This window comes from Leptosomus discolor, chromosome 1 (genome assembly GCF_034619465.1).
Source record: "Leptosomus discolor isolate bLepDis1 chromosome 1, bLepDis1.hap2, whole genome shotgun sequence".
In the NCBI taxonomy this organism is placed as follows: Eukaryota; Metazoa; Chordata; class Aves; order Leptosomiformes; family Leptosomidae; genus Leptosomus; species Leptosomus discolor.
Window position 1 is genome coordinate 55936490 of NC_141391.1, and position 18775 is coordinate 55955264.

Consider the following 18775-nt stretch of genomic DNA (forward strand, 5'->3'; position numbering starts at 1 on the left):
CTATGATTTTTTTTTTTTTTTTTTTTGGTATATTTGTACAAGTGTAGCATAGCAAACTATCACAACTATGCAAGAAAATTTCGGGTTAGAGGAATATAATTGCTGTTCCAGAGCATGAGTAAATATTTTTTTTTAACTTTGACCAATGAGAGTATCAGCTTTGTAAACTACTGAAGTGTGTCTGAGAGAATCAAACTTATCTAACGGGAAATTGACAAATTGATTTAAAAAATCATTGGAACCAACAGAGAGTAATAGAATAAGAACATTCTTTATCTTCTTGTACAAACACACAACAGCAGTACTGCTTAGTGCTATTGATTGACATTGTCAATTATTTCCCATGTTCCCCTATGCAGAGAATTTATCAGCCACCTCCGGCTCTACAGAGCCTTTTATGGTGGCTTGGCTGATCATCTGTGCGGCAATGAGTTGGCAGCTGCTGATGGCCTCCCATGTTGGAACGGAGAAGATGTTGTAAGAAGGTACATTTCTGACTCACTTTTGTCTTTTCTTTTGTTATTTCATGTTCCTCTAAAGTAGCTTCCAACTCAAGTACATTGTTTCCCTAGGTATGTGTCAAGGTTAGTTCGAAAAATCTCAGGCTTTACTTGTAAACAGTAAAAAAAATCTCCCTCCCTCTCAGTTTTGAGTTAAAAAAAGATCTCTACTGTTCTTCAGACATTTTTTCTTCAAATTTATGGCACCTAAACATAAACTGGAAAAGAAGCTGGATTGGCATTTAGAAAACACAGTTGGAGAAGAAGAATATGGATTTTTGTTTGAGCGTGATCTTTATAAATTGCTCCTTTTAATACAGAGTATGTGATAATAAACTCAAGCTATTTTCTTAAAACTTTCTCTGCCTCTGAAGAATGAAGTAATCAATATATGTGGTTTCCTGGGAGAGCTAAAAGTTAAAACACAATGATAAAACAAAGGTGAAATACATGTATTGTTTTGTGTATGCAGTGGCTTGGGAGACACCATTCAGCAGCAATGACAAAACAGAAGTAGTAATAAACCGCTGTGTCCTGGATGTGTATCTCTGGAATCAATATATTTCACAGCTTAGAAAACACTAGCATTTGAGGATGTCAGAAGGATTTTCAAAGAGCTGATCTCTTATGTTTTTCTTTATTACTCTCATCACCAAAACAAGTATTTCTCTGAGCATGAAGACCTTGTGATGACAGAGACCAAATTATTAAGATTCATTGCAATTTTTTTTTATGAAGATCATGCTGTTAATACAGCATTTATTAGTAGGTAGTATCACAGGTCATATCAAAGAAGGTGGCTAAAGGCTGTGAGGTGATTTAATAAAGTGGGAGGTAGCTGGTACCAAGTAGAAGAAACAGTGACAGCCTGCACCTTCAGGTATCTCTAGAAAGGTTAGGTAGGAGCTGTAAATTATTGATTAATGATACCTAAGGAAACTTAATGGGTACCTTTTCAGCAAACAGATGCAGTCCTACTTTTCTTTATCTCATTGTGTAGTCCAATGCTTTGGCAGGACCAAGACACAATGAGTGGTTGACTCCCTTGATAGTCTCATTGGGAACCTTTGTCCTAAGGTTTCAACAATCTTCTCAAGATGACGTGTTCCTTCTTTAGGTATCTATATGTGAGCTTTAATCTCAGTGTCACCTCCTGGCTTTTCTTTTGCTGCCCTTCCCCAAATGAGTTACACTACTATTACCAAATGTTTCAGTAACAATTTGAAGTAAGCCTCTTATAATTACAGATTTCCTGAGAACAATGCTCTTGTATTGTTACTTTTGTCTGCTTATAGTCTTACTATTAACATGTTGTATGTTTTCAAAACTATATTACTATATGACATCGTACTATTGTATTTTAGTTATTATATTATATTATATTATATTATATTATAATACTATTACTATGTTTATACTATAATACTGTACTGTTTGATTTTGATTGATTAGACACTAAAGTCCTCATACAGAAATTAAATATTCTACTAAATTATAGACCATAGTTGTTTTTAAAAGTAATTTAATTTGACTAAAAATGTTTCACTTCTGCAGTTTGTTTATTTGTGGGTCAACCTAAAGATAAAATTGGTGACAAAACCACTATATCTTAAAAGTAAGACCACTTTGATTTTAGTTTAACTTATAAATTTCCTTACTAAAATATTTTGTTTTCATATATATATTAATATATGTTTTTATATTTTTGATCAGTAAATTTTAGTGTTAACTTCCTGAAAAAGCTGACATGTAGATAATATTTAGAAGTACAGAGAGCTGATTAAAACCAGAAAAGCAGGATACTGAGTGGCTTTAGGTTTTCAACTGGAGCTGAGACCAGCAGATAGTTCTTATGTCTCAATAGCCCTACTTGTACATTAAATATATTGTGGTACATATTCTCCTGCTTCAGTAGCTATATGAAGGTGCTCACATCTGTTCTCTTCCTCCCCTTCATTTTGCTTTGTTACCCAATAAAAATGTCCTTTGTTTAATTTTATTTCTTTACATTTGTCCTTTTGTAGCTGAAGGGGGAAAAAAAATCTTTCCTGTGTTTTGACTGAGGTCAGGGTTTTTTTACTGTTATTGTTATTACTACAGAACTGTTAATTTAGGGAAAAATGGGCACTCTTTTCTTTTTATGCTTAGGCACATCTGTGTGCCTGCTATGAAGCTAAGGCATGTGTGGTGCAAGCATGTGGGAGAGGGGCACACACACGGGGCGTGCAGTGCCTGAAGATTTCTCTTGGTTATGGGAAGTCAAACTCAGCCTCAGAAACACATTCAAACAAACAAAATGTGAAAATTCAGAAACAAGGAGGTTGTGTTTGAGCAAGAAAGGCTCCAGATCTGCCCCACAGATTGTGCTGGGAAATTACATTTGAAATGGACCAATGAATCAATCAACTAGTGAAGAGATCTAATGGGAGATGAGCAGCATTGAAAGTGATTGCGTTTGGGGATATTGTGAAGGGAAATGAAGATGTCGGGCTTTGTGAATGTGGACTGGAGGCAGTGAGCCTAACCACTGTGCAGGCAAAACAGATTAGAAGGGACTAGTAACATGCAAAAACCAGGGTCAGCAATTCAAAATTACCTTGATGAAACTCAACCTAAGCCAAATTTTAGCATTTTCAGGAAAACTGTGGCATGCTCGTAGAGTATTCCCAGAAGTATTATGAGATCGATTATGTATCTAGGAAACTCAGCTTACAAAAAAAGGAGTCAAATAATTAGATTTGTTTAACCAGGAGAAGAAGGACTCTTAGAAAATGCAAAGGGCAAACAGGCTGTTGCTAGGGGGAAGAAAAGTACCTATTATTTGTTTCCATAATGGCTAGGACACACAGCAAACATTTTAAATATATTCTGATTAAATATGAGGGACAATAAGGGATGAAAATAGGTAATTTGGGGGTCCAGCATCTGCCTGAAGGACAGGCAAGGCAAGGCACTAAGAAATGATGCAGCAAAAGCCGATTTTTCTTTTGAGATATGGAGATAAATTGGATAACCTCTCAAAATCTCCTCCAGCCCTCTGATTCTGAATCTAGGATTATCTAAATCCTGTGTTGCTCAACTTCTGTTCCTATGATTCCAGGATACTGTGCCATTTTAGAAGCAATAATGACCTTAGCAGGTGTCATTGTTTTTCTCTGTAAATACTGAAGAACACCTGAACCTGTACGCTCACTCTCTTTTCTTCGTGGTTTTTTTTTTTTTTTTTCTTCCTCCCCCCCACTAGTATAGTAATAAATAAAGATATTGGTGAATTCATCTGTGCAGTGTTCCTGGCACAGATGGAGGAAAGTCTGTATTGTTCAATAGATTTTATCTCTTCTGAGATTCACCATTTCTGTCTGGTTTTGCCTTCTATTTAAAAATCATGTGCCATAGCTGGTGATGACTGCAATTTTTGGGCCTGACATGGGAAAGAAGTATCATAAGCTACATAATGCTGGTGTGAGTGTATCAGGACCTGAAGAGACTGCTAAGTCTGTCTACTGTATCTGTGTTTCAAGCTGCAAGTAGCAATAAGCCCTGGAAACAGAAGATAGATATGTTTTTAAAACATCTTTACAGTTTTTTCTCCTTTTCTGTGCAATTTTCTAAAGGAAGGAGTTCAAGGTTTTAACAGCTATAATATCATATCTCAAATAAATCTTACAGCCTTTGCCATCCTTAATACCATCTAAGAGATTATCAAGCCTGGATGGGAAAAGGTCAGAAAAAGCAAAAGAGGGTATTACTGAAATGAAAGCTTACTTAACAGTTTACATTTCATATGCTTCAGCTGTTTCCTTTTTGGTTTAAGCCCTTTTTTTTTTTTTTTTTTTTTTTTTTCCCAAAATTGTAATGTCATGTCAATATGGCCCTTGATTCTGAAACTAGAGAGTTTTGAATCTAGCCTGTCACACAGTGCAGGCTCATGCTTTTATCAAAAACTGAGACCAGGATCCCCAAGTTCCTGTATTCATGTCAGGCAAGACTGGTAGCGGGCAGGACTTGCAGGAGCAAGACTACTCTCACAAGGTCCACATCACTGCAGGATGAGGGAGAGAACATCCCAGAGGGTTCATCAGGCCTTCCACTGTTTTACCCAATTGTGTGACTACAGTGGTTGGCCATGAAGTTCAAACTTCAGTTTTAAAGGCATAACTGAGTGCTGTGATGAAGTACCTGGAATTCAGTGGTATGGGATTCATTATGTTCAATGGAAAAAGAAGAACAGCAATTAATAAGTTATGCAGTACCAAAGCATACGAGAAGAGTTGCATGCATTAGTCTGGAAGCTCAGTGGCATCTTAACATTAAAGCTAAAATAATGGGAGGTGCGCAAATAAACTGAGATTGTTCTCATTCATGAACATAAAGTGGTTTAACTGACATTTATACAGTTTTAGTAGTCCAGAGGGCCTCGCTAGACTGTGAAGAGAGACAGATTACAAATCCACAGAGGAGAGCAGAATATGTACTGTACATCTTGAGACCAGTGATTCTACTGAAATAAAAATAGATGTGAGAGAAGAAAATAGTAAGATTATGTGTGTTGAAGGATTCAAGAGTAATGGAGATTATTAAAAACAGCTAATCAAGATTGGAAGAGTTTCATATGAAACACATATCTGAAGTATCAAAATTAAGAGGAATTAAACAGCGTGATTGATTTTAATTGCTGAGTGAGTTGTGAGAAGGTGATTGTAATAAGCATCTATCATCGAATAAATGCTTAGCTTTAGCACAGTTCTTGGGCTGGGGAAAGGAATTTCTCTTTTGATTCTTAAATATTCTGAAACAAGAGCACAGTCCTGAGTCTGTTCTTAGCCAACAAAAGAAGATAAACGGTGATATAAGAAGATCTAATTAATTCCTTTTTGTTTTCTTCTATTTGAGCTTCTCATCACTTTATAATGAAGCAGAATGTAAACTGCCATCAAAGGCACCACTTGCCACCTATGCAAAAGATTTGCCTCAGTAACTTGAAATGTTGGAACAGCCCATTATGGCTCTTACTGCTTTGCCTAATATGCTATTGCCAACAAGGCCCAGTGACAGATGCATAGAGAGAAAACAATTGTAAATATCTGCTTCCTCACAATCTGCAAATTTGGAAATGCCTGACCCAGAATTGTGAATGTTCAGTCATCCCATGATTCTGTGAATTCATAAAATCTCAACACCAATAGCATTCCAAAGCAAGCTAACAAGTTTTCAGATACCAAAACATTGAGTCAGCTTAAGAGGTAAATGGTAGATAAAGATATTTGTAGGCTGAATGTTTTGTAAAGAAAACAAAAATTAAATAAATTGTTAAATCCAAATGTCTGAAATGTGAAGTAATTTTGTTTTGAATTCCTGCTGTCCCTTTAGGGATGCTTGAAAGTGAAGTCACCAGCACACGGCACCTGGGCTGTAATGAAAAATCAGGTCATCTGACCTATAAGAATGTGGGACTCCAAAGATCCTCCATGAATTCAGGAGGATTTTTTCATTACAATTTATACATTTTCATTTGGAAAACTGCTGACATCAGGATATGTTTGATGACTAATTAATTTTACCACTGCCTCCCCCGCAATAGTGAATAATTTCTTATTGATCCTTCTTCACTTGTCAGAAGAATATGAGGGGCTTATGATAACTTGTTCCGAGTCAGCATAGAAAGCAAAAGGCATTTATGTTTTTGGCATCAAGATGTAACTGAATAATAAAAAATAATTATACTAGTCTAGTTGCTGGTTTTCTGGAGGTAATTGTTGTCTTTTGTTTTGATAAACCTTAAACATTATTTTTAGGTTAGCTCAATGAATTTGGGAATTACAGCGGAGAATATAATCTGAACTTTCAGAGAAAGACAAAAATTAGAATAAAGAAGGGATACTGCTTTGATGATAGATTATATAAAAACTAGGTAGTTTATATAAAAGCTGAAATTCAGATCCCTGTGTCAGTTGATTTTAGGAGATCCAAGTCTGACATTAGGGTAAAAAATGAAACGGCATATGATATCTTTGTTTATGTTAAATGTGGTGTTTGTTCTCTATTTTGTCATGAGATATAAAAATTAAATCATTTCTGCTTTAATAATGGTAATATCAGTTCTCAGTATATGCTTAGATAAATCTTATGACACTTCAGGATGGAATTTATTTAATTATTTACAAGCAGCAAATACATATTGCATTTGATTACCTCAAAATAAACTATTTTTCCTTTTGTTTGCTTAAGCAAATACATAGATTTCTGTAGTGTTTGTCCTAGGAGCATTAGAGTCGTTTGTCATGCACAGCAGGGGTTATAATAGAAGGGTTCTAACACCAGATGAATTAATTTTTATTAAGCTGGTAATAATTTACAAAATGTATTGACTGTGGAATTGACAAACATTATTAAAGCCACATTAAATAAGTAAGAGTGTTTATAAATTCGCAGAAGACTGTTGAAAGATAGGCATGAGAAAGAACAGTGACCAAGGATATTCTAAGAGTTTGAATTATGGCACCACAAGACCTTCATCTTGGAGTGTTTTGTTCTTTCATTTTACACAGCCATAGAAAAATAGACTTACTCCACAATTTAGTATTAGTGGTCTGATGACTCTTAGAGGTTTCCCTAGGGAATTCAGGACTACTTTATCATGGTTTATGACATGAAACAACAGAGGCAAAAAAACCCCAAACAACAAAAAAAATCTATTGTTTCCTTTTTATATAATAAGGTTTCATGTTAATGCCAAGGAAATGCAAGAGGCTTTACTGCATAGTTCAAATATAAGCCTAACATAAAATAAATAACTATGAATCATAACAGATTATAGTAGACAAGATTTGTGTATTTGTGCCTCACTGAACTTCTTATAAAAGAAATGTGATCTAACTGAATTCAGCTTTGATATACAGGGTATCTTTCAAATAATAAGTTTAGTGGAATTTTACAATGAGGCCTCTTTCACACAGTGATATTGTGAAACATTTATATTTCTAAAACCAAATTGCTTATCACCTCTGGCCATGGCAATTTAATGCCACAGCTCTCAATGAATTGTTTAAACAATATTTTGGGTTGTGAAATATCTTCTATGAGGTCCTCTTTCACTGTGATGTTCACAGCAGGCTTCTATAAACACTTCAGGCTTACCAGTCCCAACAGGAAACTTCTGTGTACTGATGTTCAGCATCGCAGGATTTACAGCTGTTCCTTTCAACCTTCATATTGCTGTTGCACCCACTGAAGACATTTCCCTTGACAGTTGTAAGTCAGATTTTTACTGAGCGTCCTGCACCACCTGTGAAAATACGCTACTGAAACTTAGATTATGCTGGGGTTTTTGTTTTTTACATTTTCACAGCTGACTTAAGTACCCAAGCACAGTGATTTTAGAGATCTGTAAATTGGTGGGGAGTCTTATGTGAAAACCACTGATTTTTCCTATGTCTCTAATGGCGAAAGTTTGCGGTAAGTGTTTCTCTACCCAAGAAAAAATTTACTTTACATAGTCCTATTTTGGTGACTATTCTGTAGATTTTTATGTGTACAGCTTGATTTTGTTAAGGTAGTTTATGTAATACAGATAATAAAAAAATAGGCATTCACACAGTTTTATTAATGCATTCAAAAAATGAGTTAACCCATTTTTTCTAGAAATAAATATTATTCTTTCCTATTGTATCAAATTCTTCATGCTGCTTTTGTAGTTAAAAGAATTATTAGATCCTTTCTAATGAAGTAAAACTAATCTGTGGGACCGTGAGTCTTTCGAGCTTGTACTTCAAAATACTTTATCATCTGTTCTCTTTAATAAAAGCTACGTTTTTTTCTCTTCCTTAGAAGCTCAGCTTCTTCCTGTATTCTTTTAGAATTATGTGATGGGAGGCACAAGTTAGCTTATATTAATTAGAATGACTATTTTATTCTAGCTGTTTCTGTTCTAACACCTCATTCTTAGGGCCAAAGTTTTTTAGCACTTGTCCACATGTGGGCACTTGGGAAAATTAAGGTGAATTAATGAAGACTCTGAATTTAGAAATTAGTGATGTTAGCTCATTGTATACTCAGTTCATTGCATGAATAAACCAAACTGAAGCTACTTAAATTCAGAAAGAATCTTAATTATTAAAGTGTAATATCCCCCACAGAAGTTTAATGATGTTTTGCTAGCCCAGTCAATGCATTTACATCTTTAATATGTTCCAAGTGATGTTTTGAGTTTAGTCATGTGGGCAAGCACATGTCTGCTGGTGAGTGCTTAGTGACAACTATATCTGAAAAAAGACTGAACCAAAAACTAGTGAAAGGGAAATATGAATGTGCTTATGTATGCCATGCTGCAGGTGTGAATAGTCATGTTCAATTCTGAAAGGTTTTCATGTTCATGTAGTGCCAGAGATTTCATATAAGAAGTTATTATGAAGAACAGATCAAAGCAGCAGAATTAAATTGTTATGGTCATGCAACAGGAGATTGTGCAGATTCTTCCCAAATAGGTACTTGATACCTATGAGGCAGAGAAAGAAAATATGAAGCATAAAACACAGTCCAAACTCACAATGGACTGTTTTTCTTCCATAATCAAAGAGACCTTCTGCTGCTTGTCATAGGCAGGAGTACCAGCAAGACTTTTCTTCAAACTGTTAGGAACCATTATCCCCCCCTGCTTGTTGTAGGAGAGTTGGACTAGATGACCTTTAGAGGTCCCTTCCAACCCAATACATTCTATGGTTCTATGATTATGTACATTTGAAAAAATCCCATCCCTATGGATGGAGGGATTGCACTATAGCACACTGGTGTGTAATAAGATGTAGCTTCTCCTCCTAAGGAGTGTGAGGCATTAATCTTGTCATGTTAGTTTTTAAACACATTTATGGCTTATGTTAATGAGAGTTGCCAGGTTAAAACTTTTGATATTCTTCCTCTCTTCTACTCCAAGTATTTGTGTGAAGAAATGCACATCTGAATTGGCTTCTTGGCCTCTTTTCCAGTGAAGAGATAAATGTACCCTTGTAGGATGCGATTCATTTAGTCTTTAAATGGTTGGATAGAACTTCCTAGAAGAACTTGTTTCTCCCCCTTGGCTGTAAAGGGCATCAGTCTAAAGGTAGTGGTAGAATTTATGTTATCTAAGTTTAAAATATGTAGAAACTATTACAAGGTATCTATGCTGAGATTAAAAAACTAAATACCCTAAACGCTAAGTGTTAAACCTGGGAGACTGATCCAGAACCATTATGCCTAAGTGTTTGAGATATTTCACCAGAAAACTAGGTATGCATGTTGATCTGTTTACTGAAAATACTGTCATATAGCAGTGTTGATCAACTTTTGCTAGTGCTGATCTTCTGATCCAAGTGATGTATGAAGATAACTGGGGTAAGCAGTATAAAGGATGGTGGGGGACCAAACGCCAGTTTAGCTCTTTCTTAATACCTTTGGTCAAAGATGGAACATATTCTTGAATAAGGTACAAAACTTTCTGTCTCACATAGTTTCTTAAAGTTATTTCAGTTTAAAGTTTAGATAAAATTGGGAATGGATTTGGAGAGAGTTAGAGTGTTGTGTAAAGAATATGACATTTTCCTTTCATTTTCCCTCTGTTTCCTAAGCCTGTTTTCACTATAGGTGAGGTTATGGCATCTAGAACTCCAGGTTTTAAGTCTCCATTCTTATAAAGTGCTATAAAAATTGTTGTGTTCATGTCCTTTTTCCAAATATAATGGTGAGAGTATTTGAGAGAAGCTTATATTCCTGTACACAAGTATGTTCCTACTAATCCTTCTTTTAATGTGTCTCACTTTCATATCCTGATGTCTTTAAAACCTCTGAATCACACATAAGTACAACACTAATAGGGGAAGTAATAAGCCTATCCTATGTTACAGTCTAATAAAACTGAAATTTTTTTGTTTATTTAGTGAAATACTTCTGGAATCTACAAAGATATCATGGCAGATAGCTAGTATTATTGCCTTCAGTTCAAACATGTTCTACTTAGGGAAGAAAAATACATTATTAGTGCCTCCTGAAATCCTTGTTCAGAAGGTGTTTAAAATAACTAAAAACAAATTAAAAAATCCTAACAAACAGTGTTTTTGATATAAGGATGTTTCATTTTCCATTGAGAAGTATTTAACATGGTCAGTTAACAGGGTGCAGTACTGAATGGTAGAAGAGCAGTACCAAATGGTACAGGGGTTCCAGACAGCAGCTAATGAAGAGAGACTGTATAAACAGTTGTAGTTATTTTTTGAGCAAAAGCCTCCTGTATTTGCATATTATCACTATATTTTCTCCAACTCCTTGAACAGGAATCCCAAGATAAGGGCAACTGCCTCTTGACTGAATATATTTCTAGCACAGGAAAGATTTGACTGTGATCCAAACCAATGAAAGCTCATTCTGGAGTACTGCCCTTCAGCCTTTTGACAGCACAGACTGTATTCACAGAAATCTTGGCAGTAATCATTTATTTTCAAATCCATTTTTTTTTATGTCTAGAAAATTGATTTTTCAAAGGAGAACTTTTTACCAGCCAGTTCAAGAGCTGATAGCTAGACTCTGCAACCTCCTCTGTACTTTTACTTGCTTAATAAAGGAATATGTTAGCAGAAAAAAAATGTTCGGTCGAACAGCCAGAAGTTGTTTATTTGCCTAGACACTTGTAAAGGATTTAAAATGAAAAATAATTTAGCTCATGGCTCAGTCAATACAGTGGATTCTTTTGGATTTATATGTTCATAATGCCCTATTTGAGTATACAAGGAGACTTCCTTTTGGAGCTCAGATACAACTGACATCTTTAGCTATGCAAAACTTAGGGATCTAATCTGGACTTCTTGAGTCTATAGTCAATGGAGAGAGACATGTCCTTAGTGCTAGTGGACTGGCTCAAACCACTGTAATCACTTGGAGTGAGCAGCATAGTGTAGTTGTGTAGTTTAAGTAATCTATATCTTGTCCTCGAAGACATTTAAGTCTGATGGAAAAAGGTTTGCACCTTAAAAGAACGAATAGAGACAATTCAAAGCATATTTTGGGGCTATCAGAAAGAAAGTACAGAAATGGGTCACTTCTACCCTGTGCCTCAGGGAGCTGTAGTTACAGCTGCTCCACTGTGCACCATCCTTAGGTAACTGTCACCAGAAGATGACCACTGAAGGTAAAAGAAAAATAAGTTTTCTGAACATCAGCTGAAGCTCACTGAACTGCTTTTCACAGCTTCCTTCTTTCAGATTCCTCTAGGCTTTGAACTCCTCTGTAGAGAGAGCTTACATGGCAGATGCTTCACCACTGCCGTTGGAACAGTTCACAGTGATAGATACAGCACATATGATGAATCAAACAGATGCTCATGACAAGAAAAATTCTTGTCTCAGCTGTGTACAGAAATTGTAGTGGAATACATGAAGAGAAGCCATATGTAAAAAGATCCTACAGTTGTTCGGATGAGCAGCTTTCTCTAATACTTCCATCACCTCCAGAAAGATTTAAACTATTTGGGATTTGAATTGCCTTTCTTTCTTGCCTTTTCTGTAAACATGAAATAGACCTTGAATAGATAAGATTATCATTCTGTAGGAAGAGAACAAATTCTTTCTGTACGGACAGAACAACTCATGTCCTAGGAAATCTCATCTTCTGATAAATAGACAGTGTAATAAGTTCATTTTTTGTATTTATCTGAGTGTATAAAGTCATTCTGAGCTTATGCATTTAAATGTATGCATCGGGGAGTAATGCTACTTCCCCTTCACCTGTCTGTCTGCAATGAAGAGGTACAGATACATACTGTAGTCAGATTTTTTTTTTTTTCTGTCAGGTGTTGAACACTACTAAATTCACTCCATTGGGAGGAGCTTTTTGGGACATGTGAAGGTAGATGACTTCCCTAAGTGCATTAACTTGGGGGAGATAGACCCTGGGGAATAAATGAAAGCCATCAACTGAAATCTGCTGAGATGATAGGACAAAAGTGGAAATTTCACTCTGAAGTTGGCTTCCATTTGGGGAAACTAAGCCTGAGGACAGGCATTGTTGAATTAATATATCCCAGCTATGGGAAATTGTATTAAAAGTCCTGAGGTCAACTGGTAGTTGAAGGGAACACCTGGGAAGCAAGCCAGATTTCCAGTAAGGCATGATATTTTTACTACCCACATCTGTCTCAAAACAAAATTTGTCCCTATAAAAATTTGCATTTAGGAAAATTAAAATACATTTTTGCTTTTACATTAGTATTTGTAGTGAGTTTGAACTAATTATAATACCTTGATAATGTCAGAAAATTTGGGAAATAGATAAACTTTCTGCTACAAAATTTTGTTTCCAAATAAACAAACAAAAAATTGAGCACCAATGTAATCAAAATTAATATAACCCATGGTGAATTCACATTAAAAATTATTAAGTTTTAACATGTTTAAACTAGCAACCCTGGGGAATGTTTTTCATCGCCAAAAAAAGGGACACCAGGATAATAGTGACAATAATATGTCCTCTTGTGACTGGTTTTCTGTTTAAATAAGACCACTTACCTGGAACATTTGGAGATCTAACTCCAAAACAGATTTCCAGCACATAAACTTGAAAAAGTGAGTAGGCAATAGTCCTTCGCAGTTACCAACAATAAGCGATGTCTGGCCAGCCAATTAAAAAACTAAGGTGGTTATTCACATAATATATAGTATAGTGTATAGTAAATCACCGAATCTCTGTCCCAGGATGTTGTGGAAGTCAACAGTGTATCTGCATTCAAAGAATGGCTAGACAAATTCATGGAATAATTCATCAAAGACTCTTGATAAAGGTACAGTATAGTTCTGCTTTCTGTACATTCCCAGAAACTGAGGAACTGTACCCAAGGAGGAGAAGGGAGAAACTGTAGCAGTATCTGTTTATTCCGAGTCCCTGCTGGCTAATCTCAGAGAGTGGTTGCTCAGAGATTGGAGAGCTTCTCGAGCGGAGACATTTCTCCATTTGAATGTCTTTTCCATGATACTGTACTGGGTATTTCTGAACTGTTTTCTTTTTACAAAAAAAAATGAAAAAAACATGTTAGGCACTCAAATGAATTTAAAACAGCTGTAACCTAAAAATCGCTCACACTTGTGCGTTCACTTCAATGTGTGTGTACCGTGGATCCACAATGTTCTGCTTTGCAGCTCCCTCAGAACTAGGAAGTGAGAGCATTAGTTTCAAACACTTCTAATGGCACCTATAGTTCACATTTCATAACCCTATTATGCCTGAAGAGAAACAAGCAAAAAATGGGATTTCTGGGGGCTGTGTTAATACTTGTTTGAACTGCATCAAATCTGATTAGGCCATAATCAGTCACCTTTGTTCAAAGTCTGTTTTTTCCACATGTTTCTAGCATTGCCGAGTGCGACATAACAGAAGCAAAACTTTTTTTGGTGGCCCTCCGGAGAGAGCAGTTCTTTCTGTTGCTGCATCCTAGGTTGCCACCCAGTGGAGAAGACTGTAAATTCCCATTGTCGCAGGCCCAAAAAGAGAAGCCTTGTTACTGCCGGCCGGCAGCCCTTTATTCTGCAAGGAAATACCTGTGGGTAGTCTTTTGTGAAAACACTGCTTGCTTCTTTTGTTTTCGATTGCTTTAATTTAGATTTAAAAGATGAACTAGCAATAGCACGGAATCTTAAGGTAAAGGCCTCTGGGGTTTGCCTCTTTTCTCTAGATACTTGCTGGTTTTGACCAGCGTGTCATATGCCATATAACAGCCTAATACAACAATGCAGCTCCATTTATATTAATGTAAAAACTGATTAATATGTCAGAGGATCAGAGCTGTGATTTGCAACAGTGTCTTGAATTCTACAAAAGGATTACCTTATTTTCAACTTCTTGTAAGTTATGCCATGCGCTGTTAAGATCTCTTCTAACACAAACTTCATTTGGCCTTAGCTATGTTTAAACAAGCAGCTCACAACTTTGAGGAAAAAAAGCCCAAACCATCCAATTCTGTATTTACTTCATCTAAGTGATTGAAATTGCTATACAAAGCTAATGTTGGAAGTGTTGACAGCCACCAGTATTTAAGTAGTGCATCATGAGGAAATACTTTGAATATTCAAGGGAAGGAGGACACCAGGGAAGGGTGAATAAAAGTACAGAAAAAAGCAAGGACACCAATCACTCTAAGGAACAGAGAAATGGAAGGCAGTGACCAGTAACTTCCATATCAGAAGTAATTCCTGAGTAGCCATCATTCTGCCCTGGTCCACGAACCAGAAAGTGTGCTGAGATCCCCCCTAAGCCTGGTCTTTCCCAGGCTGAACAACACAATTCATTCAGTCTTTCTTGTTATGTCAAGTTCTCCAGCTCTCTGATCATCTTGGTGGCATCTTCATGGATTTACTTTGCTTCTCAGGCCTGTAAAGGCCCATATGTTGGTAGCTATGACATTTGCAATTATGGTTTGGTTTTTGTTGGTTGTATTTTTTTTTTTTTTTCCTTCAGTGCATCTGTCTTGAGTGTAATTTGGGAAAGGTAAAAAGAGCACACTCTGAAATCCACTGCTCACTTTTAGAATGACCTCTCTGTTGCACTTTGGACACAGATCTGGATATTTTTCTAAGACTGATCATTTTATTAAACTGTTTTATGAATTGCCGGAACTAGTTAAATCATTATGCAGCTTCCAGATTATTTTTATTCATATATGGTCTTTAAGATTGCAATACAGCATACATTTGTGGGAGTTGGGCTTAATTTTTTGGTTTTGTTTTTCCCCTGTATGCTCATAATCACAGCTATGTGAAGTATGGCCAGATATTTTAAATGTTTGATATACAAATGTATATAGGAAACGATTAGTAGGATGTAACTGAGAAATTAAACAGTCAACAGCTAGGATGTGGGAGAGTTCTCAGAGGAGAAAAAATTTCCCACCCATTTTCAATGCTGAATACATGTGCAGAAACTGAGAAGGAATTCTTCCCTCTTAAATTATGAACATATTACTGACCTGCTTTCTACTTGAAGAAGCAGATACAGGTGCATCTACAGTAGCATTTTAATTTGGATTAGGAGTGTTCTTGTTCTTTTGAAGCAAGTCTCAATCATCTCTAGTTGCTGCACTTCAGTTCATGCTGTGGAACAGTCTTGGGGCAAATAAATGCCAAGCACCAAGTTTTTACAGAAACAAATTTCTGTGAAATTGTTGTTACAGGATTTAACTACTTGCTGATGTTGGACATGACTTGTTATGGGTCACCATAGGGATCTATGCATGTCTGTGGGAGGAAGGGAGGCTGGTGGGAAAGCCACTGTACAAAACCTGGCAAATCCAGGCACATGAGGGGACTTGTATGGATTTCCTTTAAAAAAAAATAAAAGGAGGGGGGACATGTGTCCTAAATATATTTGTATTCAAAATATTGCCTGTTTATTATTTTATGACTCATTATTTAAATGGATTGTATATAACAACATCCTTTTTTAAAAGAATCTTGATGCTTGTATTGAGGAGGGAATAGTTAAATTACATGCTTGATATAGAGGCTTGTGATTGTTTGAAATAATGTTTATAGCAACAAAAACCTTTTAATGAGGCATGATGAACTGGGATATCTACTTCAATGGAGGAAAACAAAGTGAAACACTTTTCCTCCAAATAGAATACATGATCTGTTGTTTCAGTGGGACAATCATCGTGTACAAGCCACTGTATCGGGATGTTTTTCGGTCTTAATTGCCCTGTCAGTTACAATTAGAGGTGTTAATGTAACTGTGAAATGCTACAAATTACTTGTGGCTTTTTGCTCCTTGTACATTCTCAGCCTGTCTTGCACAAAAAGATATCAGAATGACTGAGATCTCTTGCTGAGTCTGTTATTAAGGTTTGCTTGTTATACTCCCTGGGTACAGTTATTCACTCAGTGTGGATTCAGTATTATGGGTGTAAAGATGCCTGCAGCAGAATGGTTTAATCCTTTGAAGTAAGGGGGAAAAAATCTTCATGTATTAGGCATTTTTCCTGAAATAGCTGCAGCCCATAGGGATTCGTATAGCTATACTGTTTTTACTGAAGTTGTTATTAGTATGAAAACCTATGATTTTCACAATCATATATGTGCTTACTGATCCATAGGTATTTGCCATTGTTTTTTGTGTTATAATAAAGGAGTTGACACTTTTTGAAATCCTACTGCTGTGATCATCTAGAACAAAGGGATTGTCTTAGCAGAACAACAGAGAAATTTTTGACTGCTGGAGGAAACATGAACTTCAAAGTGGGGCACTGGGGGTAGTGATTTGCTAGTCCTTTCACTGCAGTAAGCAGTATCAGTAGGTTACCTGGTCCAACACTGATAAATAAAGCAAAGGAGACAAATCAAATGTATGAATGAATGCTATGATACTAAACTCTGGGATAGATTGGAAAAAAGATGAAACGCAGGAGATTCATAGAAGGGTAGCCAAATGCTCCTGACTGTGCGGTAGGTTAGGTTTGATTTTCTTCTACTACTGAAAAGCTACTAAGTGCAGTCATTCAGTGGACTAATGGACTTATTTCATCTTGTTTTGAAACAGCTGCTCTGCATTTCTGCAGTCTTAGAGATTGCACTGTTTTTTTAAAGGGCAAATGTCTCTGACAGTGGATTAAACTCCCTAGTGTTTGCTTCAGAGCTGGAAAAAAACTGAGACTGTTGGATGGTTTTATCCTGTTGCCCAAAATCTTGGAACTCTGAGTAAATTGTACACAGTGAGGGGCCCTTCAGTATAATCACCAAGTGATGGATGACTAGGTAAAGTGACAGATCACCAGTGTGTTCAGTTTTGAAGTATGTGCACTGCTTAGTAAAGCAATTTAAAATATCAGTCATAGTTATTGGTTGTTTCTTTGGATTAACAACTGATTACTGAAACCCATCATTTATAAGGCAGCATTTTAAATGGGGTTCATTCAGATGAAATAGTTTCTCCTTAATATATTTTTCCTTTTTTACCTCTGCAGTACAAGTATTCTGCTAAAATAAATGTAAATTTAATGACTGTGAAGCCCGAGTGTTAAAATCTTTTCTTTCAGCCTCTGCTTACAAGGGAAGATGTCAGGATTTTGAAATATTTTGAAAATGGAAAAAAATAAATGAATTATTGTCCTTCAAAGATATGAATGGTTTTCAAAGAGGATTTTGCTTTTTAATTTTGAAGGCAAGAACATGTTTTTATGTAAGGGAAGTTTGTACCTTATATCATTTCTCTTATCTCAGTCAAACAAATAAGCAATTGCTAAAATTATGTATTTGTTGAGAATTGTAAAGAAAAATTTTTTACAACAATTATTTAAGCCATATGAAGTAGTGATACATTTATAAAATTAGTTACTACTAAGATTTTATTTTATGCATAACGACAAGTATACATTATTTTAGAGATGGAGTGACACTGAGTAATGTACCTATGTTCTTTGTGTGCCTGCTGACATATCTAAGGTAGGAAAAATTCTGTAGAGTAAATTCTGTAGACTGAAAGCATTAATATATTTGCCAAGTAGACTAAAAAAATTGTATCACTGGTATGTGACGTAGTATATAAATGAAATCTAGCATACTTACCAACAAAAGCCTTGCTAGATGAATATGTCATTCACATGTATGTGTGTGTGAGTCTGTGTGCGTCAGCTTAGCATAGTATTAAAGACCAAGTGGCAAATTTGTCTGACAAATATGTAGGAATTCAATTGCCTAACATTGTAACTTTTTATATCTTAACAGGTTGATTTTCAGTATTTCTTAGCTATAGAATGTGTTTTGAGGGCTAGACTGCAACACTAACTATCACCATAAATATACTTTATGTAATATTTTTCTTGCTGAAGGGAAGTGTTTCACAAACTGGCATCTCTGAATGCCTGGCCTATGGGAGAAAAAGAAAGCAGAACTTCTTCCTGTTCTAAAGTGTGTTGTGGATGAAGCTTTCACGTTTGGTACTCTAGGATGTTACATCTCTAGTGTAGTCAGAGAAGTGGACTTAAGAGTCTAAAAAAGCTACATTTTAATGCTGCCACAACTTGCTTGTGAAACACTGGGAATGATGAAGCATAGTTTTAAGATGTTCTTTAGGCATCTGACTGGGCTTTTTCCTCAGTTAATCTTCCTAAATAGCAAATAGAGCTGGACAGACTCTGCAGGACGGTGATTGGGAAGCCCTGAGTTAAGTTTCTTGTCTAAACAGCTCCTTTGAAGAAGCACCTACCTTTCTTCTATGGTAACATAGGAAGCCCTGCCCGAATCCCTCCGATTTGTCTTTCTTGCAGG

The 18775-nt window shown here is 36.0% G+C and overlaps 1 protein-coding gene across 2 annotated transcripts in view; it reads left to right on the plus strand.

Annotated features, from left to right (window-relative positions):
* The window catches only part of GPC5 (glypican 5), a 789997-nt gene that overhangs the window by 173681 nt on the left and 597541 nt on the right, over positions 1–18775 (plus strand). For both annotated transcript variants that reach the window (XM_086482021.1, XM_086482022.1), the window contains exon 5: positions 360–485. In XM_086482021.1, coding sequence (XP_086338147.1) covers positions 360–485 — 126 coding nt within the window. The remainder of the gene's footprint in view (positions 1–359; positions 486–18775) is intronic.